Genomic DNA, 25,701 nt, shown 5'->3' with positions numbered 1-25,701 from the left:
ATACTTTATTTCTGTTATTTGGGATATCATCTGAAATCGATGCATTATAGAAAGCCATGATGTAAACACGTCATGAATGTTGGGTTCCATATAATAGTGTTATGTGCTATTTAATCATAAAATATTAAATTCTTATGTATGCTGTTGTTTAGCCATTTATTATCACTATTTAGATATGCTAGTCAAATGTAATTTTTTATTTTTAAAATCATCGACATCACCTTAAGTCACACTGATAACATATACAATGGCTATGAACAGTGGTTTTCAATCCAAGTATTCTACTTGCTGGGTATATCACACCCATTCACATCAAATGAATGTTGTCAGCGATGATCGATATACAAGACTAATGTTCTGACATGAACAAACTTGCATATTTACATGTAAGAGTGACTCACATTACATCATATAATAATATTCAAATTGCAATAATGACTGATCTTAGTAGAGGTATTTTTAACAAAACATGAATGTCATAGTTCCCATGTTTGAAACAGTACAAAGATAATTTATACTGAGTAAAGAATATCTTCTTTATATACAGCCATCTTGTGTAACATTTAAAGTTAGTCCGCAAAGAAACAAATATATTTTTGAGTATTTTAATGAGCAGAAATCAACATGAGAGCACATGTAGTACTAGAGTGAGAATATTAAATTGCCATTATGATAGGTAGATGGTTACACTAGTCCATAAGACTCGCCAACAAAAAGTAAAGGGGTACTAATCATGGAAAGCTCTTGGTGTACTATTTTGAAAAATGTTTGCTTATTCAATATTTGGATGGATTAAAGTTTAATTATTATAAGTTCCAATTTTATTGGTTAAATCCACTTATATATTTCAATTTATGAGCATAATTATTCTACTAGAGACCTTAAACATTTTAGAATAAATAATTAAAAATAAGGCATGCATGGCACAGTCCCAGTTAGTTATTGAATTTAAGATATATAGTTTATAGTAATGTAGCTGGATTATGATGATTAGCATTAAAATGATTGACATTTGTATCTGATTGTCAAACGAGTACTTGTTCATATTGAGAGATATTGCTCTGGAACAGCATTAATTAAAACAAAACCAGCCATTTTAAATACATGTATATATCTATAACATGATGTATAATGAATATTAAAAATTCATTAAAACAAAATGGCCGCCAGTCAGCCATTTTGAATCCGATCTAAGAAATAAATGATGTGCATCAGGAACCTGTAATGTCTAATGTATGTACAAATTTTGAATGAAATCCATAAATGCCACAAATGCTCAATATTTGAAGATTTTTTTTAGCACAAAAATGCCCACCATTCGACCATTAGTCCAACAAAATAAGTGGAAATTATGGTTCCTATAACTACTATAAAATAAAACAAGTTTTTCTTTGCCAGATTTCAATTTTACAAGTCTATTGCCTTTTTATGTAGGAAGTGTCTACCATATTAATAATCTGATATTCATAGGCATGATATTTTGAAGAATTGTCAAACGTATATACACCTAGAGTTCTATTGATATGTTATATTACTTCTTAGAAATATGGGGAAGATTTGAAATCAATTTCTGTGATATTAATGGCAACGTGTAACACACAGAGAACACAATGTTGGGAAATAAGTGAATGGAATGCATAAGTTTATTGACCGAAGTAATTGTGCTCATCATTTCTCCGAGTCAAAATATATTTCAAAGATCTAATCTTAACTTTAAGCCATTTTGGATTTAAGTTGATTAAAATTTTTGAAATTGTAATGGAAATCGATCATATAGACAGATCTATCCTTAAAATAAGTCAAAATATAGCCATTTTGAACCCAATCCAAAAAATATCAAAGAAAGCTTAGAAAGAACTCCCGTGTGCTGAGAGTTTTGGAGACACATTAAAAATTAATTCAAAATTACTTATACTTGAGATATTGATGGAATAGCTGAAAACTAATTATGCAAATAAGGTAACTAATATGAACAGATTTAAGTGTAAAACTAATAAGGTCTGCACAATGTACCAAGTTTCATTGAAATGTGATTAGAACCAAAAAAATATTAATTATTATGCTAATTAGAGAATTAATATGAACAGATTTTAACCCAAAATTAATCAGACTGTTTATTGTCCTAGAGCATTTATGTACCAAGTTTTATTCAAATGTGATGATCAATACTTGAGATATCAGTATTAATTAATTATGTTAATTAGGTGATTAAGAAGCATAAATATTTACCAAAAACTAATATGGTGCATAGTCTTAGGTTCATTGAAATGTGACAGGTACTCTTTAAAAGTTTCATTGAAATCCAATGAGTGGTTTTTAGACATCATAGAACAGCAAAAAATTAATTAATTATGCAAATTAGGTAATTAATAGGCACAATTATTTATCCCAAAATTAATTAGGTCTCTGCATAGTCCTAGAATATCTATGTCGCAAGTCTCATTGAAATGTGATGATTAGTACTTGAGATACATGTATCAGGTGAAAAGCTGAAAATTAACTATTTATGCTAATAAGGTGATTAATATGCACAAATATTTACCCAAAAACTAATTAGGTCTCTGCACAGTCCTCAAGTAACTATGTACTAAGTTTCATTGAAACGTGATCATTACTACTCGAAATATCAAAAGCTGAAAATTAATTAATTATGCAAATTAGGTAATTAATATGTACTGATATTACCCTAAAAACTATCAGGTATGTGCAGTGTCAGTGTGCAGTATCACCTATGTACCAAGTTTTATTGAAATGTTATGATTAGTACTTGAGATATCAGTGGAAAAGCCGAAAATTGATTAATCATTATGTAAATTAGGTAATTAATAATATTAACAGATTTTTACATAAAACTAATCAAATCTGCGCATTAGTTCAGAGCATCCATGTGCCAAGTTTCATTGAAATCCAATGAGTGGTTCTTCAAAAATCAGTGGAACAGTCATAGAACAGCTTAAAATCAGTTAATTATCATGCAAATTAGGTAATTAATATTCATAGATTTTTACCCAAAACTAATCAAATCTGCGCACTAGTTCAGAGCATCCATGTGCCAAATTTCATCAAAATCCAATGAGTGGTTCTTCAGATATCAGTGGAACAGTCTTGGAACAGCTAAAAATCAGCTAATTATCATGCAAATTAGGTAATTAATATTCATAGATTTTTACCAAAACCTAATCAACTCTACGCATTATCCCAGAGCATCTATGTACCAAGTTTCACCAAAATTTGATTAGTGGTTCTTGAGATAACGGTGGAACAAAAAAAGTGACATACAGACATACAGACAGACAGGGTAACTGCAAAGACTCCCTTTTGTGCTTCGCACACGGGAGTCAAAAATGACATGCATCAAGTTTTCATTGTGTTTAATGTAAGTACCAAGCTTAAACCAAATCCATCTATATATGATAAAATGACGTCACAATGACAGTGAAATGAAAACAACAATACAATGTAGATAGTTTGGATAAAACATATCAAAGAAAGCTTAGAAGTCCCGTTGGCTGAGAGTATTGAAGACGCATTAAAAATTAATTAAAAATTACTTGTACAATAAGATAATGATGGAAAAGCTAAAAACTAATTATGTAAATCAGGTAACTAATGTGAACAGAACAGAACAAAAAAAATATGAATTATTATGCTAATTAGAGAATTAATATTAATCAAAATAAATCAGTCTATTGTCCTAGAGCATTTATGTACCAAATTTTATTCAAATATGATGATCAGTAATTGAGATATTGGTGTTAATTAATTATGTTAATTAGGTGATTAATAATCATAAATATTTACCAAAAACTAATTGGGTTTCTGCATAGTTCTTTTTAAAGTTTCATTAAAATCCAATTTGTGGTTCTTTATATATCAGTGGAACATTATGCAAATTAGGTAATTAATATCCAATTAAAACTGCAAATTAGGTAATTAATATGCATGGATTTTTACCAAAACCTAATCAAATCTGCGCATTGGCCCAGAGCATCTATGCACCAAGTTTCATCAAAAACTGATGTATGGTTCTTGAGATATCAGTGGAACAGACAGACACACACATATATACACACACACACACACACACACACACACACTAACTGCAAAGACTCCCTTTTTGTGCTTCGCACACGGGAGTCAAAAATGACTGAAAAAATCTGATGTTTTCTGTGCCAAAAAATGCAGCCAAATAATACTTGTAAGTATTTCTACCAAGAAAACAAAATGAATTTTGTTTTTGTATGCCTGGTTGAACTTCCTGTTTTCCAAAATTCCAAACAGTTGAAAACTTAAAAGAGTATTCAATGAGGTTTGTGACGTCACCCGGTAAATACAAACTTGCATTGAATGGTGCTCCTAAGTACTACTTTTGGTCTCTAGTTCTTCCTTTTTTTGATACCCTGATGCAAGAACTGTTTTTGCATGGTAATGACTGATGCTAGTTCAACTTCAAGTGCTAGCAGTTCCGACCAAGGAATCAAGCATAGACTCAAAAACTTTAATTTGATTATCATGAATGTACATTACTTGTGTTTATATTATGTCGGTAAAATATTTGTTGTCACAACAATATAATCATTGTTTTTCCGCAGGATGCTTGCATTCAGTTGATGTAAATTTGCTACAAAAACCAGGGCACAGCCTGTATAAAAAGAATGCATGTGTATCACATTTCTCAGGCACTCTAAGAGTTTTAAAATTAAGCCACCAATCTATGACATGACTTAGTTGATTTCAGGATAATATACCCCGGTACATTTGTACACAAGTCCATACTCGCAACAAGTATTTGTGCAAGAGAATTGTGAACATATGACCTGAGAAAAAAAAACAGAGCAGAGGGAATTTTGAAATAAAAGTCCACAGGAAAAGGTTACAAAAAACTAAATCATTTTTATTAAATTAATTTATTTACAAAATTAATGTGAAAAAAAATTGCATTCGTAAGTCACTAAACCCTATTTTTAGACATGTTTGGGCCACTTTGTTCCACACTCGGTATGATGTTTTATATATTGATTGCTAGATACATATCCTAGCTCTTTATTTTCTGATTCAAAAAGGATTGTTTTTGACCTAAAATCAACCGTTTTAGTCATTACAAATTTTGAAAATACACTTTGTACATTTATACTAAGGTATACAGCATACAAATTCACATGCAGTCACTTTGCAATAAAAGATTGCTGCTGTCACCTTTATGGTTTTTAAAATGTACTACAATTGGGGCATCATGAAGTGTCTGAAACCATGTGTAATCTTATTTTTAAAATCACTGAAAGTCTGCAAAGTTAACCAGGGAAAATGTGCTGCACATAGCTTGTGGCAAGTTAGTCATTCATACTATCCCACACACTCTGTATTATAAGCTTTTAATTCTTTTGTCTTGGCGGTCTGAATATAATAGTGTCATGACCATATATAAGGATGTAAACAAAAGAAACAATAGTGCAAGATGGCAGCATTGAGTGCCGGCGCGGCTGTCCAGCAGGAGAGAAAACCCTGACGGAATAAATTTATTTACACATGTGAATTAACAATCTAAGCAACTTATCTTTTCTCTGATATAATTTCTGCCTACTGTTTTAAAAGGCAAATCACAGAGGGACTGTGGGCAAATATTTGTTTTGTTATATAGTCACGCCATCAGATTTGTCATCATGCCTAGCCACCTGTACAATCGCATCAGTATTTTGAAATACTGACATTGTGAAAGGGTTTTGAAAACACATACTATTGTGTTCGAAAACGCACATAACTGTGCTAGGTATTGTCATGAAATTTCATAGTATCATAGAGAATTAAGCGGTCATGGACATTTTCACCAGAAGCATTCTATCAAAACAACTCAGCACACATGCATACTAAAGATGACAAGATGAAGCATTCTGTGAAACTCAGTCCTGACATGCATTTCTTAGAAGAGAGGGCGCCACAACAACAAACAATTGCTGAATTTATTTTTCAATTTAATTATTTGTACAACTTGACACTGAAACATGGCATTCTGAAGTTTGTGGTCATTATCAAAACAGAAACAGTTACTAGCTACATTTTGGTGTTCTTGTTTAGATTATTTGAAATTTTTGGGTATGACACACTCATTATTGAAATCAAGTGAAGTACAAATACAGACACTATGTTTTATTATCAATGAATAACAATGCATGTGCATTCAGGGCAAAAATTGAGAGCAGACTATATCAAAGGGTTAATATTCATAGAAGTGCTTATATCAATTATCTGACATCTTGTTTTCTGTTTCTGTTATGTTTCTGTAAAAAAGTTTATATGGTATGTTTGCAAATGTGTATTAGACTAACAATCCTTTCCATGAATCTATTGAAACCTATTCAGTCTATTCCTATGGGATTTGGGAGATAAATAATTTACTTCATTGAACACATATAGCATTGCATATTCTTACTGGGACCAGTGATCTTTGAAGGTGTCAGACCAGTATTCAGTCAAATAGAAACAGTCAAAACAAACAATTTTATCAGATTTTGACTACTACTTTCTCAATTTTTGCATGATATTTGCACACAGGACATCTGTCTTTTGAACTAAGAAAAGATGAATTTGGTGACCAAGTTTGAACAAATTTGGAATAGAATTAGTAAAGTTATTGTGCACACAATAACAATTATTGACGACAACGACAACAGGCATTTTTCCTTTGACATACCTTTCCCTTTTAATGAGTGTTAAACTACGTACTAAATTTGATAAAAATCATCTCAGAAACTTAAGAGATTTTGCTTAAATAGGTTGAAATAAGACAACATACAAATGAGCTACTAAATATGCACAAACGTGGCTCCAAAATTAATCATGTCTGTATTTACCCCTAAGGTACCTATGTATTGAATCAGCTCCAATTTTGCTTACACAGACATACATACAGACACATCAAACTCATTACCTCCCTTGTGTGCACAGGAGCTAACAAATATTACGTGCACCTGTAACCCAATATGCATCATCCTGATTAGAATACTCAGCTTCAGAAGAAAATGTCAGAGCCACCCAAACACATTATTCTAAGTCAACATGCAAAATTTGAGTTATATGCTGTAGAATACATGAGAAAATGTTGTAAGTGCACAGATGGAGTGACGGACTTCAAAACTAATAACTTAATTTTCTATCTGAATTTTTACATTGTACAATGGTATGAATACACACTATGGGTATGAAAATTTATCTTATCATTTGACAAATGAATGTCATTTATTTTTAATATCTCACAGGAGACTAATCATCTGATTGATGACTATGGGGCCATTATTCAGGTTATTATAATATAGACTTGTTATACAAGCAGTGCAAGTATTATTGACCTACGAGATGACTGATCACTTAATTATCATTATGCAATTAAAGCACTGAATCTCACTAAATCATGGTATTCAGACATAGCCCTACAGTCTTAGACATTATATGCAGATAACAAATAGCACATTTTAGACACCAAGTAAGCTATGGGAGGAGTACACTTGAAATGATGTAAGTGCTTGTCTGGGTGCATTTTTAAGTTTTAGAATTAGAAATTCAGATATTGTCTTGAAATAAAAAAAAATCTTAAGAGAACCAGTCATGTCAACTGGTGAAAGAATTGTAGTAGTAGCATTATAAGCCTTTTTTTAATATCAATGTAATCACATGATCATACAAAACTACATTACAAAGCTCGTCAAACTTACTCATCTTACCTTCATTGTTAATAAACTTTTCCTAGTACATAGGAAAACTCCATGCAATTAGGAAGAGACCATTCATTAGTAGGGATGGTGGATACATGATGCAGTACAAGGATGTGTCCATATATGCAGTTGATTTGAATGTTAGCAGACACAACACAAGTACTACATCATCTACCATTCATTACTTTAAGGTAGTTACTCATATCCAGTGGTGCTGACATGCCGTATTAGTAAAGCTTGCCATTTTACAGTGAAATGATGTCTCAGTAAGTGTCCCATCAGCAAATTAACACATTGCTGGTCTGAAAGTTCCCAACAAGCATGGGAATTTAGAACCAGTGGCCAATGATGCGATAGATTTCTCTGTTAAGTTCAAAACCTTTATTGCTATCTGGCATGGGTAACAATATTTTATACTTAAAACAATCGTAGTCAATGGTGGAAACTGGAGATCTCCACATCTACTGCCATCATTAACAGATTAGTTAAGAAGGTTCAAGTTCAATTGAATGTCACGTTCATTGTACTTTTATGCTGTCAGGTTATCAAAAATGCCAAAAAAAAGTTAAGTTCACAGACAATGTTTCAAGATACAATCATCAAAATTAGCACTTTTTTATGACAAGATTATTTCTTCATATTTTAAAATTTTGATTACTGACATGCATCCTAATATTGTGAGAACATTTCAAAAATATTGCATATAATTTAGTGAGGTTCCAGCTTTCTTATATATGCAATGGGTGTTAAGGTCCCATAATGCATTGCACATATGAGTAGCAACATGCTCAGTGGTGCAGAATTTGAACTGCATTAAGAGGTATTGAATCAAGCCAGTTAAGATCATGCAATACTACATAAATGATTAAATTGTGTAAATATAATGGGTAGCACACAAACCATATATGGGACACTTACTACATCGACTCATCATCCACCAGCACCTTACCTTCAGCACCAATGGATATCAGTTTCACGCCTTTTCTCTCAATAAATTCCAAAGCTTTGTTCACATTTGCAATCTTGTGGAACCTCATTTTCCCTCTGTCTGGTTTAGGGAGTCTTTCACCGGATATCACCTCTAAAAGTAACATTAGCTTGAGTCCATTCCGGAAATCTTCTTCCATGTCTTCTATGGCAGTGCCAGCTTTTCTTAAGTGGGAATTGCACCATGCTGTAAAGGTCTGCAAGATACCAGAAAGTAGAAATAAATACCTGGTAGATTTGTTTATATACTGCCACATCAATTCATTGTTTGCATAATGACATGCTTTAATTATTACCAATTTATCTCTGTCATCTCCATTAATTTCTCCATGACTAGGAAAATTGAGCAATACTGAAATTCTTGGTGAATAACCCAAATCAATCACGATCGTTTTATTCCAGTTTTAATTTTAGATTACATCATATTACATCATTGAGTACTTCAAGGCATAACACCATTATATCATGCATATAAAATTATTGCTGAAGGGTGAAATAAGTACTGCAATTCATCATGTTCTCTGCCAGTGCATTAGGTATACTTACCTAACCCTATGTAAATTAGACCCTCGTTATTTTGAGTCATGTAGTCATTTTGCAGGTGTATGTTGGAGACAAGCTGTGCACATTCACATATTGTTTGAAAATCTAGAAAGTACATGTTAAAAGCTGATATATTGACAAATTATAACATATTTATCTGAAAGATTGCCCATGGGCAGTTTTTCAGCACATGGGCAGTTTTTTAAAACAAAAATAAATACAGTCGTTTTTTTCAAGAATATGAATTGTAAAGTTGTATTATAGCATTTGGTGTATTAAGTAGTACATGTATGTGTTGTTCACCCAATTGCAACAGTTATGGTACTGTAAAAGGATTAATTATTCACTGGGTTTTAATTTTGCTTAATTCGCTGACTGGAAAATGCACTAAATTAAAACCCAGTGAATATGCAAGATTTAGCATAGAACACATTATCTAAATGATAAAACCGTGAATTTGACACCCACTGAATATGCCTGAAATGGTAAATCAGCAAAATTTAAACCCAGTGAAAATTAGTTGAAATATTTGGATCAGAATTAGTAAACAACCAAACATTGCTGAGCATTTATGATTGAATTTTGTGGTGAGTAAACAAGATTGCAGTTAATATTTTGTTGAAATCGTCGCTGCTATGTTGTGTTGCAATCTCCGATAGGAATCACCGAAGATGCAAGATTATCAGGATATCGCATTTTACAATATGTTTTTTTTTAAATGCTTGGCAATGATTTCCATGCTACGTATCGATTAAATGGATACAAATTTAAATCATTTTTGAACACAGCGAATAAATTTTAATAAATTGAAACAGGAGCATTTGAATAAGTAGAGTCAGCTAATTAACAGTTTTTGAGTGTGGACGTACAAACAGTTGATTGTACAATTTTTGAAAAAAGTGCCAAAACATGTTTGGTTCCAAAATATCGCCTGGGGCAATCTTTCAGATAAATACAATACTACAACAATTGAATGAATTGCTAAAAGTGCAAGCTATCATTTAATAACATGTACAACAATAAATATTTTGTCAGCTTAACTTAACCACTATATAGGTTTTAAGACTATTTACTATATAACATGGTGTAGTTGTACATCAGAAACCACAAGGTAAATAAAGATAACCCGCTACATTATGGGAAAATGTAGAATAACCATGCTGCTATTTGTGACATGTTTAGTATACATGCATAAATTCCTATGCATACACCTGGATAAGCCATTCAATTAATACTATGCTTTCATAAACAATAGCCCTGCCTATATGTTCAAGAGAAACTTAATACCAGCTGCTTTCTTTACACCTTTTTGCTTTTCCAGCAGCAGAATTTGATGTCAACGCTTTCTCTCGGCGACTATATACTAGGTTTACATAGTCTTCAAATTCCATCCATTGAAACGATTGCTTTAATCTGAGCTGGGTTCCCCCTTTACACAGTGAGTTTCACTGTTCACATAGCACATATGATTCACTCCATTACACTCTAGCATATTGTGGAGAATTACCAGGTACCGGACTGCACCAATAACAATCACAGGAAGCAGGAGCATAAACCAAGATTACTCATAATGATTACAGTCAAAATTAAAAATACTGTGGATTATGACCAAGATTAAGATTTTATAGATTTATTGAAGTTTATGAAGCTTAATTTTGGTTGGGTAATCTTTATTACCAATTGTTAAAATGCACTGGAATGACTTCTAGTAGAGAACGACAATAAACCCATCACAGCTGAAAGCCTCTACTTTCATTCCAAAATAAATGGGGAAAAAGATGTGAGCAGGTGATGTTTAAATACAAGGTTCAAAACATTACAGTCATGGTATTGGATTAACACATTTCAATTGTCCAGTGTTCTCACGAAAAAATAAATATGTGGGTGGGATAATTCTATCAGTTTCAAGTATGATACAAGCATAAGATTAATTATGAATCCTGGTAGACATAGAAATGAAGCATTATATAGTAAAGAGTGTACTTGAATATTTATAAATTGTTGATCTTTTTTGTGAGACAATTTGTCCTATGAGAGTAAAATACCCGAGATAACAAGATACCATTTGACAAAAGTCTCATGTCTAGTGAGAACACTAAGTGTCTTAGGAATTATTGTAGCCTAACTACTTAAGAATACATGTACAACACCAATAACACATTTGGTAATGCTCTAGTGTGACCAATCATGAGGAATAATAAAGTATGATGTCATCGTCCATTTAGGATTTATGCAGGCTTTACGGCAGCAAACATTATACAGTGTTTGTACTACTTCATATATAACCGTTTATTATTCACAAGGTATTCAAAAAATGCTACAGAATTTGTTGAATCTATATATCAACAAATCAACAAAACACTCCTCATTGACTAAATTTATTTCATTGCCTTATATATTATGCATTCTTGATAGCCAATCAAAATATATAAATCAAACTGGGAGATGCTCCCTAGCTCAGTTATATTTAATTAGGAATTGAATGCTGTGTTGTATGGCTGTTTATTCTGTATTATTATAGTAGATTAAAGTACATAGCAGCCCAAATAACTGGTCTGACTGAATTTACATGAACATACATCCCAAACACAAATAAAGCTTTATTTACAAATAACATAGCTCATTCTGGACTTCACAATCATGAGATTTTTGTCCCCATTTTTCACATTATCTTTGTATAAATAAATTCCAAAGCTTCGAAAGGAAATAACGATTTGGCCATTTTGAATCAGATAGTCAAACAAATATACCTGTATATCTGTGTCATGATGTTTAGTACAAAAATGGCCGCCATTTTGAATCAGAATGTGAAACAAATTGATGTGCATATGTACAAGCAGCCTGTCGGCTGAGATAGCTCCGCTGTTAGCAATGCACATTGCAATTAAATAACAACAGATATCATTAGAAAATGAACAATAAGTATAGTATCAAAGCAATCAGACTTGCTGTTTTTAACAAGAATTCAAAAATATCACTTTTCACCAAAAATGACAAAAGTATTCATCAAAATTAGATAATTGAAGATATCACTATGGAATGAACAAATCTGAGAGAGGTCCACATGTAGTAACTATATGTACAATATCAAAGCAATTAATTGGACTTGCGATTTTCAAAAAGAAATCGAAAATATCACTTTTTAGCAAAAATGACTAAAATATTCACCAAAATTAGAGAATTAAAGATATCATCACACAATAAACAAATCTAAGAGAGGTCCACATGTAGCACCTATATATGTAATATCAAAGCAATTGGACTTGTGTTTTTTTAAAAGAAGTCGAAAATATCACTTTTTACCAAAAATGACATAAATATTCACCAAAATTTGAGAATTGAAGACATCACTATGAAATGTACAAATCTAAGAGAGGTCCACCCAAGGTACATATACACCAAGTATCAAAGCATTCAGGAATGTAGTTTTCAAGAAGAAGTCGAAAGAGTTGACATGGATGCCGAATGTCAACGGACAATCACTCATATGATAAGCTCTGCTTTGTCGACAGCGGAGCTAATATTATTATGATGTACATGTATGTGTGAAGTTTGAATGTAATTGGTCTAGGCATGTCTAAAATATGGGTTCGGACGCACACACACACATGGAAACATGGACGCACAGAGGTCAATCTATAATCATTATTTGATGTTAATGCCACACACTAAATGACAAATAGTATCATCACTAAGTCACTTCATTAAATGGTTCCTTCCTCACTTGAGGTAGCACCTGCTCAATTGATATAGGCCAATACACTAGCAGGTTGACCTATGACCCCTCTGCATAATTTAGTTTAATTCCCATAAACGCCACCTGTTTCATTTTATTCTTCAAATATATATTTAACTAATAACTGGGTCCTATAATATCTTTTATGAATGAAATACTATGTAAATTAAAATATCATTGACTAGTTAAAATGATAGAACACTATTTAGAAGGTGATATGGAATATTTATAAGGTGTTAGTTTGTACACTTGTGTGATCGTTAATTCATTGCACATATACACTTTAGTTGACACTCCTTCCAAAAGCTTCACTACTAAATGGTCTCTGTCAAAATGGCTTCTGTAGAAGTGGTCACTGAAATAAAGTTCCTGTCAATTCGGGTTTCAAATATTGCATTTTTACTATTTGCTACTTTTGTACCACTTTGTTGTTGTGGTTGAGTTGACAAGCGCATGAGTACCAGGATTTATCTATCAAGTTTCAGTTTGTGAATTTACAATCTATTTCAGCAATAAACTTGCATTAACCTTCCATATCTATCCATTAATAAATATGTTTTCATATTTTAGAGAATACAGACTTATGAAATTCTTTCCAATCACAGAAAATTATAAACCATGGACCAAAGTTAAGGAAACACATCTCTCCTCACTATCACTCAGTTTTCAGGAATCAACACAGGCTGGATTGACAATTAAATTTCAAATGAACGTTTGACCTTTCAAACATTCACTGCAAGCAGCTACTGTGCAAATTCTGTGCAATAAATAAAGAAGGAATTCCATGCAGGAATATGTGACAGCACATGAACACTGTATCATTTACAGTGTTAAACAAAAACGGTGTGACACTCATTTGATATGAATTACATAATAAAGTACACCAGTGTGGTCAGTAATAAAACAATATTGCCCAAAAACCACAAGATGATATGAAAGTTTGAGGGCAAACCAAAAGAAATAGATCATTCTATTTTACTCCTACTGGCATGCAAGTGGAATTCCAGATATTGGGGTCCCAGACAGGGAGATATCTAAGAAGAGTATGTGAGAAATAATGTGATATTTGGAAAAACATAATAAAGGTTCGGTTGTTGAGTCAAAGGTAATGCCAATGTCATATTATATCATTTTAGTTTACTGACAAACACCCTGAATTCAATAATTATAATTTAACTTAAGCAAAAATTATCTAATTTGCATACACTACACAAGTAAATGTCAAAGTAAAATTGCCATTTGGACAACTGAATAGCAACTAACTTAAAGACTTTGGAAAATACGTAGGCAACATACAATTTGGACAAGCGAGTTAAAAAACAAAAAGTTAAACCATATCAAAATTAAACACTTAACTATAAATAAATTTATTTTCATTATTTTCATTTTTAACTTTCTGAAGTTTCTTACATTAATGGTAAACTGACATTATGTATGCAAGGACATGTGTGGAGAGGAGAGAAGAAATGTTATAAAATGTCGCATAAATTTTGAACCATCCCAGGGCAATGACTGTCTGTCTGGAATACGGCCACCAACAATGGAGAGTGAGAGACTGGACATCAGCCAAGTAGGCCAGACTCAATTGATGCCTACAGCAATATGTACTTTACTGTCTTGTGATGTATAAATAATGAGTCAACATAAAAATAAAACTGAACATGGTAATTGTATTCACTACTTAAAAGTGGGTGGTAGTTGAACTGTACCTTCTACACAATTATTACAAGTAGGCAAGGATTTATATACAAGTCTAATGTCTCAGAAGTACATGTAGGTAACAAGCCTGGATATTGTCAATGAAACTAAAATGTACCAGTTATTAATTTAATTTTAACAACTAACTCTTTAGTTTGAGATGATCCTTTTTTATATCTGATGTAGTCTTGTTTTTTATGTTAATTAATTTTGTTTATTCCATTTAGAGTATTACTGCTCAAACATTGCCCTCTGTTCAACAATTTAGAAACCACCATTCAAGTCAGAACATATAGTATAGTTGCATGTGTATAGTTGAATTGCAATTCCTTGACCACATCTCCTTCAATATATATATATGTATATACAGCAATACAATATCTAAACTTCTATGTCATAAATCTCCTTTTTCTCACTTTATGGATGTTAGTAAACAGTTAAATTCACATCCGATTATTAAGTCAGTTGGAATAGCATACCTATAATTCAATCCAATGCAAGAATCTACTTAATAAAATTACAAAAAATCAAGGTTAAAAATAGTTTCAAAGAGGCATGCAGTATACTAGTTTCTTGACATGACTGTGTACGTGTGGAAGAAGATCAAAGGGCAATAAATGTCAATAAAAATAGTTTTACATGTGTTAAGGATCTGCACGCTGTGAACTATTAATAACCTTGAATGTCTTGAAAAATGGTTGATCCCTATTTTTCTCCGAACACAATTAATATAACCATTGGTTCAAAGTGCTATACATATCAACATCTGAGTAATTAAATTATAGGTATTTCATGGGAGTATTCCTATGTCAATCGTACATGAATTGAACCCTATACTGTCTTTGCATTCATGTCCACAGCACCAAATAAAATGTACTCTACACATGGATCATATTGTACATTTACATATTTACTGAAAATCTGTAAGTAAATCAATCACATTTCAGAAATTTCAAATACAGAATTGAATGAATGGCTAACTCTTCACTCCTACCGGGGTACTCGATTCTGACTGATGACGTCCAACATTTGTTCAACCATTACACATTATAGCACAATTTAGCATAACTGTTTGAATGACCTTTCACCTTGGAAGGGCACTGACCCACTCCTTCCTATCAAACACATACAAGGGGACATGATACCATCCTCATCCTGTTTTGAATATTTATAATCTTGTATATAATTGTGATAAAAATATCAACTATTACTAGGCCCGATTAACTGACAAACTGAGGGGACCAGGCTCACTTACTCACTTATTTATTTATTTTTAAGTTTAAATAAACAAACACTTCTCTTTGCCTAAAGTTGTATATTCATACTATATTTTAACAACACAGGAAGTGTATCCCACATAAAGCACTTGATGAGGTAAGCACTTCCATATACTGAGTTAAGTCACATATTACCAAAATAGGCAGTTACTAGCCACACATTCCAAAAGACATTCCATTGTACAGACAATGGGTTATTGTTATTGACCACCTCCCTTCACCTTCACTATAATAGCTATGCAATAAAATAGAACTAATCAGATTCTGTCCTTCAAGTCATAACATGAGGTGCATAGGCGAGGCATTTACAACTCACTTAGTTATTTGGCAGGTGGATACGCATAGTTTAAAAGGAACAAGAGGTACAAGTAACCCTAGGCTTGGAAATTTGCCAATCCTCAATCAAAAACAAAATTATATTACCGTGTTAGCGCCCATGCTCAGTCAAGCCCCCCCCCCCGACACACACACACACACACTTTTGCACAATTTTTATATTTGGGGTCACATTCAGCCAAGCACCCACCCCTTCAAAATGCCACTAATTTAAACTTGGTCTTTGATCATTGCTTAACAAATACTGGTAATCATTTTCATATGATACAGTGTGTATATCGACCACCGAGAATATGTTGTGAATGCGTAGACCACAGTAAACGTGCATAAACTACGCTTCGACAATGACCTGTTAATAAAAGTAAAATGCGGTAAATATTACATGCCATACACAGTTTATCTATCAAAAATTACTGGTTACAAGTTTTTTTGAAAAAACCATGTCGTTTATTTGACGAAATCAATTCCAAAAGATCTTACTGCGACAGTAACAATTCACTTCCGCATTGCGTTACCGGAAAGTCTTCAGGAATATCCAAAGAATTGCGTTACTGCAGGTCAAATCATCCAAATACATCATGGCAGAAAGTGTTTGTCATTGAGAGTTTGCATACGACCCAACACATTCGTCAGTGGAGATAGACTTTAATATTTTTAATCTCGTAAATTTGGGTGATACATTATTAATATTGTAATTATGTATTGTAATTTTGTGATCATTTCTTCTTCTTCATTGTAAAAGTCAATGACGACGCAACGTAATATCCCCCTCAAGGTGACAAATGATGAATTAAAATTGTCATTTGCATTCTTTTCTGAAAGGGGTGCTCGGGTAAGCATCCACCCCTAAAAAATCATGATTTTCTGAATTGAGGACCCTGGCCGCTAACGCGGTCCAGTACCGTAATAAACAATCACATAAAGTCTTGGTTCCTCACAAAGGTTGGATAAGTGGTGAGCAAAGTTAAAGTTAAACAAAAGTTAGCAGCAAGTCGGAAATATTTTACTCACCAAATCAGATAAATGGTAAGCAAAATTTTCTCTTGGAACAGATTAAGTGTTCACCAATCTTTAAAATAGCGGACAAATCTTTGCAAACACATATGTATACTGAACAATATTTTTACACTGTTTTTTATTTAATATAATTGTACATGTATATGTACTTGCTGATTCTGAAAACATTCTGCTCACTTTTTACAACAATGATTCGGTAAGCAAAACTCTTTAAAAGTTTGCTTTAAAAGGACAACTCGCCAAATTTATACCCACTATTCACCTAACCTCTCGACCCAACTGACTTAAACACTTCATAAATATGCCTTTGCAAAGGAGGTTTAGAATTTACAGGCAAATATTCATATGATTCAATGTCAAATTCATCAAGAGTAAAGCATTATGGGCAACAAATCCCTGGTTTTACTAATACACAATCTGCAAAACTTATCAGAAACTGAGTCATCCAATTTCTACATACTTTTGATTAGGCCATGATCAGAAAATTCCAATGTATTATCATCTAATAAGAAAAGATGACTGCACACATGACAAGATGTGAAAAAATAACTATAAATAAAACAGTTACATTGTGTAATTTTTGCCTTGGTACTCTCTGGTATTCCTTATATTATTCCTGTATGCTAAGCCCATCTTATTATTTGCAAACAAAATGCATGCCCTTTAAACTTTGAAGATCGAGTCCTGAATTAATATTCCCATATCTGCTCTATGATAAGCACATATACACCTAAAATTTCATTTATTGTATTGTATTGTATTGTATTGCAGTCTTTAAAATAAGACTTATTTTGACCATAACACCTCTGTGATTTATGTAAGCACATGTGCTACTAATAGAGCAAATACAGTACTAAAAACTTTCACATGCCTGGAATGAACTTCAGAGTATATAGTTGTTACACAATGCATATATTCAAATGTTTTATTAGGAAAGGTTTGGACTTGTGCCAAAGTGTGTGGAAAGCACTCTCTTTCGTTGCGGTCTATCAACTGACAACCTCCACCAACAAGCCAGGTCTTCCATGAAACAAGACTAGTCAAATACATAGTGATTCAGACTGCTTCATGACATATCAACAGATACAAGCCTTATCTGAATACTTTCTAAACTGAAGTGGAAACCATTCACCAAAAGTTAAATTTCAACAGAATGCAAGCTTAATTATGGCATCTCTGATAACCCTTGGTGGGGTCACAGAAATGCCATGACATCAGTTCTAATTTAAATAGTCAAATATGTCAAAAATGCATTCTGAATAGAATTACTTTCAGGCAATATAATGGAAAGGTGACCCCTCTGTTTAACAAAACTATTTACAAATAAATATCTTGAAGGAAAGACTTTATTTACAGTAAATAATAATATTGTATTTTATATTTTTGGATTTTATACAGATTCATCAATTTAAACATATATCAATATTATTTTATTGACTAACACATTATTTTCTTTTTTTTTCTAGTAATCCAAGGTTAAATGTATTTTTAAAACTACAGTACTCTTATTATGCGAGCCACCTCACCTTACACAATTTCCAGAGTTTCTTTTTTAACAAAAACTACAAAACTGGAATTATTCAACTCGATCGGGAGTAGGGAAGAAGTTGAATGATTTTTAAAATCTTTTCAGTAGGATGTACTGATCATGCAGCCTAACTATCACCATACCACAGAAATTCTTGCATCCCATAATAGGTGATGGTCAATTTTTTTTAAAAAGTTGCTCATTTTTCAAACCAAATCACGTTCACATTGATTTTTTGATTGAATGAAACAGTAAATCACCCTATCACTTGGATGTAGGATGGGTAGTACCTTATCGAAACGCATTGGCTGGTTTTAGTGATTTTTTTAATTGCCACTTATTTATCACCACTTTGCCATGCTCATACATGTAGTTTATTCAAAATACCTCATAATACAGACTTGCCTGATCTCAAAAGCACATTTTGCCAGATTGACAAAATCACTTGATGCAATAATATTGACAAAGGTTCACTTGCCCAGTAGATTCTTTGCGGTATTTACGGTGCTTCCCACAAACTAGGCAAACCAACTAAAATGCATCATTATATTTTCAGCAAGGGGCAAATCAGTACTGTAAACCGTTTGAAAAGGTTTTTCAACAATCCTTTGCAAAAGGGTGATCTAATAACCCACAGACAAGACCCACTAGGATCAGAGGGCAACCTACAATACCGCCTGTCTAACTTGTGCCAATAAAGCAGAATTTATGCTATTCTGCATCGGTTTTCTAGCTAGCTTTTTGTCGCCAAAATCTGTGACACTTTTTACAATTTTGACATTTCTTAGTATCATATTTTGTGTATGAGAAATATAAATTTGGTAAGGTAAGAATTAAGACAATCAGATTACACAGGTTAATATGGATTTGAAAACATTCCATGCTCTCGCCATTCATCAAAGGTCAAACCTTATTACCTCCATGGTCAAACATACTGGCTAAGAATTAACTTATAGCTATAAGATTACACAATTACTTAATTAGAATAGACATAACATAAACATATATTCATATAACATAAACATATATTCAATTAACATATTCATAATTGACAGCATTGCTATGGTCAACCACCATGCAGTAGTTAGTGGTTAATTAATGCCAGGTCACAGCAGTACAGTGTTATTTATAAGTACTTTATTGTGCTGAACAAAACCCAACCTGGCAAACACTGACATCCCTTTCACAGAGTTTACAACATGTTTACTTATACTACCTATATCTCAACAAACAATGACTGGTATGGTGGGGTGAGAAGGTCTGCCATGTTTAACTTTATTTGAAAGCCAAAAAGATCCTTTCATACTCGAGGTGTCTATACAGTCAACAAGTAAAGAGCTAACTGACATAATGTAGAAAAAAAATATCTTACTGATCTTACAGACCAGTTTTAAACTTACTGGTTTGTGAAGAAAAAATTCACTTCAATTTTAATACCTGCTTACTGTATTAACAGTACTAGACACTGAAAACACATTCAAATTCAGACAGGAGATCTGTCTTAATACAGACTAGCCATATGCTAGTAGAAACCAGATACTGGAGATGTAATGCTACACATGGGGCAGGGTCACCCATTACCTAATATCATAGTTTTTCCAGAATGAAGCAAGTTGCACCTCAACGAAGTAGCCAGACAATTTGGCCAGTTACCGATCTCATGAAAAGCTGCACATATAGATATATTGTAGGATATCAAGACTACAAATTCAGGAGAGATATGTCACTTAAAACTGTTCAAATGTTATACAGACTAATTGAAATATCCAACTATTTTCAAATGTGTAAAGGGCAGTCAGTTAGGTGGAGTATCTGGCCAGTACGGAATCTGAATAAGTTACATTATATATGCATGAATATAAGTTACATATATATTATATATGCATGAATTAAATGGTAATATTTTCATTTCATTATTCAATAATACGTAATCTCATTATCACTCATAACCAGCTGAACAACAAATCAAAATATTTGTTCATACACAGGTTGTTCATTTGTGGTTTAAATGAGCAGTTCAATAAATGAAATGTTGGACAAATACAACACTTTAAACAGCATTCGGATAGAATTGAACATGTGAAAACAATATTCAAATTTTGTTTTCTTCTCATAAACAATTTCCTGGAGGATAATTTTTCGAATATAACATTTGTTAAAAGTAGCATTTTTTTTTATTTACCAAACAATACTTTCAAATTAGTGGGAGGTGGTATTTGTAGAAACAAGCTAATTTTACTAACAAAAATCTGTTTTTTTGTTTTGTTACCAACATTTTTTTGACTTTGCAAAAAAAATATTTGGTTAATCAGAGTACGCAGAAAAAATGTCAGGACTTCCACTGAATTCCCTATTGTAAACAACTGAAAATGTCTGATAGTTTTACAGTAAAATCTACATTATTTTTTTTAAATGAACTTGAAAACTCCCACTCGTATGCCATTTAAAACAGTTTGTAAATACCAGCATGGAAATACAATCTTTAACGCAAGGTCATGAGAGATTGTCACAATTTTGACAATTTCCCTTGACCTGGGCTAATCTAAAGTTGAACTGTAAAATTGAGTGCCATGATTGGACAAGTGGATGGAGTGTGTTTCGGAAGACCAATAACTGCCACTAACGCCACTACTTATACAAAGTCATTAACAAAAATGAAGCTTTAATTATGACAATGCCTGGAAACTAACTCAACAAGGATGTTCACTGATCAACATTATGACATGACAAGTCTCATTATAATATCCACTGGCAATCATTGTCCTTGTTTACCCTGTGGTACAATGTAGCATTATTCCAACATTTTACTTATTACAATACATCCCTAGTAATAATAGCACATGGTGCTAATACTCAACAAAAGAATCAATGGCTAATCCATTATTGACTGCAATAAGTACATTCCCAATTTAATTGTACAAGGAATACTAGTGTGACATTTGGTAAATCAATATTCTCTTTTTAAAACTATCACTGAACTTTAGTTACTTAGAAAAGTACTGCCTATAGTATTTTGACGGAATGTGCTGATATCTGAGAACCAGTAGAACAAAAATATAAGACCTATATTCTAGCAAGCATGTACATGTACTGTAGACTGCAAGTCAGTTATGATTCTTACATCAATGAGACTGATATACATATCAAAGATATTAGGATGGGCCCTCTACTAAATGTTCACAAGCTGGGAGCTTCTCTTCTGGAGGCATGTCAAAAATACAGGAAGTGCAACAACCATCCACATATCTAGACATGTTCTCTACACCCAGGCTACTCACTGTGGTGAAGGATATTTCAGATGACACCAACTTAAATACCAGATAAGGCATGCTTTTAGTTAGGTGATCTAAAGTAGTGACAGCTGATATGGACTGAAAATAGTCACAAAGCACACAATTACTGCTACAGCATGTATCAAATGGCATTTAATTATTCTGTTGCAAGGACTACATATATAAAATTACTTTTTTTATATACAAAGCTACCTTCATTTGAACCTAATTAGTGAATGGCTAATTAGTAGCAATTCATCTTGATTAATTTCTGGATATACAACAGGAAAGGCTTCTAGGTTTACAAGCAGGGGTGAGCATATTTATCATGGCGTGTAACCAGTAAAGCACACAACACAGTTATTTTAAGAATTTCCATAATAAAAACAGCTCAAACAAAATGGTGATGATTGAAAATTTCAGGAAATTGAAGGATATACATGTATTTTAATAATAAGGTTTAGAAAAAGAATAACCATCTGGACTGCTGGTCTAACGAATAAGAATACCTCCAGCTTCCACTAAGAATAAAACAGCTTCATAAACAGTGGCTAATATTAAGACACAGAGACAAATATAGCATTAGACGACAAATATTTGTCAGATGCATGTAAAAATTGTAAATACACCACCAAGATATAGAGATATAATATGTTACTGGATGTTTTGTTTGATTTACGATGTGTTTTTTAAAATGATGGCCATTTTCTCAAAATAACTCATTAAATTGGTGACATAATTTATTGGAGACAAAAACAGGAATTAATTTGCTATAGGCGACTAGTTAGCTAAAGCGTGGAATGTGATAATTCAATGAACTTTTTAGCTAACACAGAGGTTGATTATTATTTTTGCATTTACATAATGCAAGTATAAGATATTCTTCCTTGCAGGGAGCCTTCCAGAATCCTCATTCCACAGTGTTAACTTTCAACTCAATATTATGTAACATAAGCTATTGTTATTATTAAGTTCTCAACTTTCTCTTCTGTACCCCAAATGCAAATTAATGGTGATTTAAACATGTCAGTGCCTGCTTACTGTAGTTTTAACAGTACTAGACACTAAAAACACTTTCAAATTCAGGCAGGAGATCTGTCTAATACAGACTAGCCATATGCTAGTAGAAACCAGATACTGGAGATGTAATGCTACAAATGCAGGAAGATCATCCATTACTTAATATCATAAAAAGGCAAATTATAACACCATTATTTTTTTCCCCCACAGTGAACCAAGTTTTGCCTAAACAATGTGCCACCTGTGAGAAATTATGGTTTATTTAATGATTACAATGCGTTGTACGCTAAAATGACTCATCCTATTAGACTGTCAACCATTCTGTGGTTACTGCTGATTAGTCACAGGGGTTTGCTGTTAAGGTCGAGTTGCATATTTTACTTTATTAGACCATGCTTCCCTAGGCCACAATGCTAAATTAAGACAAATTCCAATATAGGTTACAATTTCAACAAGGCATTTGCCAGCAGGATTACTATTTGGGCACAGTTCACTGATTTTACTGATACTCAAAAACAAAGTTGGTTCCCAACGACCCCCCCCCCCCAAGATTCAGGCGAAATGTCATCAGATAAAATGTTTACAAATTACAAATAATGCGACGAATTCAACATTTCGAATGACAGAAAATGATATTTTCACTTTTACTGCATATTTCGATTATACTCAAGTTAAGAAAATACGTTGAAGAGAGGAGTATTCTAGCGCAAAATGGATCTAAAAGAGAGGGGGCCGCTCGGTATACAGGGATGACAACTGTGACACATGTTTGACATAGCGACGAATAAAATAGATAGTCGAAGAGGTACTTTAATATTCCAGGGGGAATGATCTCTGACCCGTCCATAGGCTCGGGAGGGATGGGTGGCAAGATGGGGGTCAGGTTAACTCTACGCTCGCCCACCTGATGACATCAAGCTTCGATCGACGAAAACCCCCAAAATCAAAGTTAAAATCAAATGCATGGTTCCGGCATACGAAATCGTTCATCGCTGGCAGGCCTAGAAGACATATGTGTACATGTCATGGCTGAGAACATGATGTTATTTGGCGTATGCAGTAGATCTCCCCCCATCAGATGGCAAGGTTTTACTAGTACCTTCTTTTGCTGTCTCTCCCAAGCTGGATCTAATAAACTATCTCGGTCCCACTCATCCTCTTGAGTCATATACTCATCCCAGTCAACGTCTGGCTCCATCATGTTGTAGTCCATGGCTGTGGTTCCTATTCCGACGGTTACGGCACGCGAAGGAAGGGACGAACGCTTGCTAAAAACTTTGGTGCAATTTTCGAGAGGCCTCCACGGTGGAAACCAACTGATTTCACTGTGTACGACCCCGCCACTGGATGACAGTCACGTGATTTCAAAGCAAGTAAGGAGAATAGCTATCTTGGTCAGCAAGATTTTTGATGATCTGTCCAGTCGGGTTCCTGTTAATCTGTTCACACCACCATAATAACTGTTTCCATGCGAAGCGTTCGTCGGAATTTAAGGCGACAGAGGGAATTTATATAGTCAATTAATTTTCTTTTCCGGTTTCGTTGTTTTAAATTTGAAACACGGTGACTCTGAGGTCACATCGGAAGGTCACTTCCGGTGGTTTCATCAGGTGTATGTCGGGTTTTAAATGACGCATAACTCATTGCATATGAGTAAAACTTGTTAACTTTTCAATGTAAGCTGTGTATTTCTGTTGTTTTTTAATTATATGAATTCATGTAAATATACAATGTTGGCTACTAAACACTCTGAGCGTAGAGATAAACTCAAAAATACGTTTTTCTTCTGTGAGCTAGGCTTACCTTTCGTGTCGATGGCGTAGGTGAAATTTGTGTTTGTTTAGAATTCTTTCTGGCATTTGTTTCTGCGCGAAAAAAAAAAAAAAAAAAACATTCTCAGGGTGTACCCTATAACATTACGATTATTAATTCACAATTTATTTAAAGTCGTTCGCGGGTTCAACCTGATGAATATGAGTGAAATATCTATCATATTGTTGTGTTTTTAAAATGTGACATATTTTATATCAACACACGTCATCGCCTTTTCGTTGTTTATCAAGCACGAACTATTTGTTATGAAGAGAAACTGCCAAAAAAATGTAAAAATGGACATTGTTGAAACAATCATTTTCTATAGCAATCCATGTTGAAGTATTATCATAAACTAATTTCATAATAATTCAATAAATGATAAGTACATATTTTATAAGGAACATATAATTTTTAAACGAACGATATTTTCAGAAATGTATAGACATTTTTATTATCGGAACCGATTTCAAATGGCTCAAAAATCACAATTTTCATTGATTTCTTGGCACGCGTTTTGTGTGAAAAGTGCTAGTTATATTCATTTTTATTTTAAGCCATACTGTAAAAGTCAAATACTTCGCCCACGACTTGATTGATCATAGACCATGCCTATCACTGGTAGCAACCCATGTACTCGCCATGGTCAATAAAATAGATTCAATTTCCAATAATATTGAAAAAAAAAACAATAAAAAATAATCATAATCATGATGTTCATATCGTTATAGTTTACACATTATATTTTTTCCCAACATGAAATTTACTT

The 25,701-nt window shown here is 33.0% G+C and overlaps 1 protein-coding gene across 1 annotated transcript in view; it reads right to left on the bottom strand.

Annotated features, from left to right (window-relative positions):
- LOC100374060 (alpha-actinin-like) overlaps positions 1-24,484 on the bottom strand; it is a 46,484-nt gene extending 22,000 nt beyond the window's left edge. The window contains exons 1-2 of the mRNA XM_002731202.4: positions 24,220-24,484; positions 8,656-8,890 (exon numbers count right to left, since the gene is read on the bottom strand). Of these exons, the coding sequence (XP_002731248.1) occupies positions 8,656-8,890; positions 24,220-24,333 (349 nt within the window). The 5' untranslated portion in view covers positions 24,334-24,484. The remainder of the gene's footprint in view (positions 1-8,655; positions 8,891-24,219) is intronic.
- Positions 24,485-25,701: the final 1,217 nt, after the last annotated feature.

The sequence above is a fragment of the Saccoglossus kowalevskii genome, chromosome 2, assembly GCF_978046115.1.
Source record: "Saccoglossus kowalevskii chromosome 2, keSacKowa6.1, whole genome shotgun sequence".
NCBI classification, from domain to species: domain Eukaryota; kingdom Metazoa; phylum Hemichordata; class Enteropneusta; family Harrimaniidae; genus Saccoglossus; species Saccoglossus kowalevskii.
Note: the sequence above shows the minus strand (reverse complement) of the source record. Positions and strands in the feature narration are given on the sequence as shown.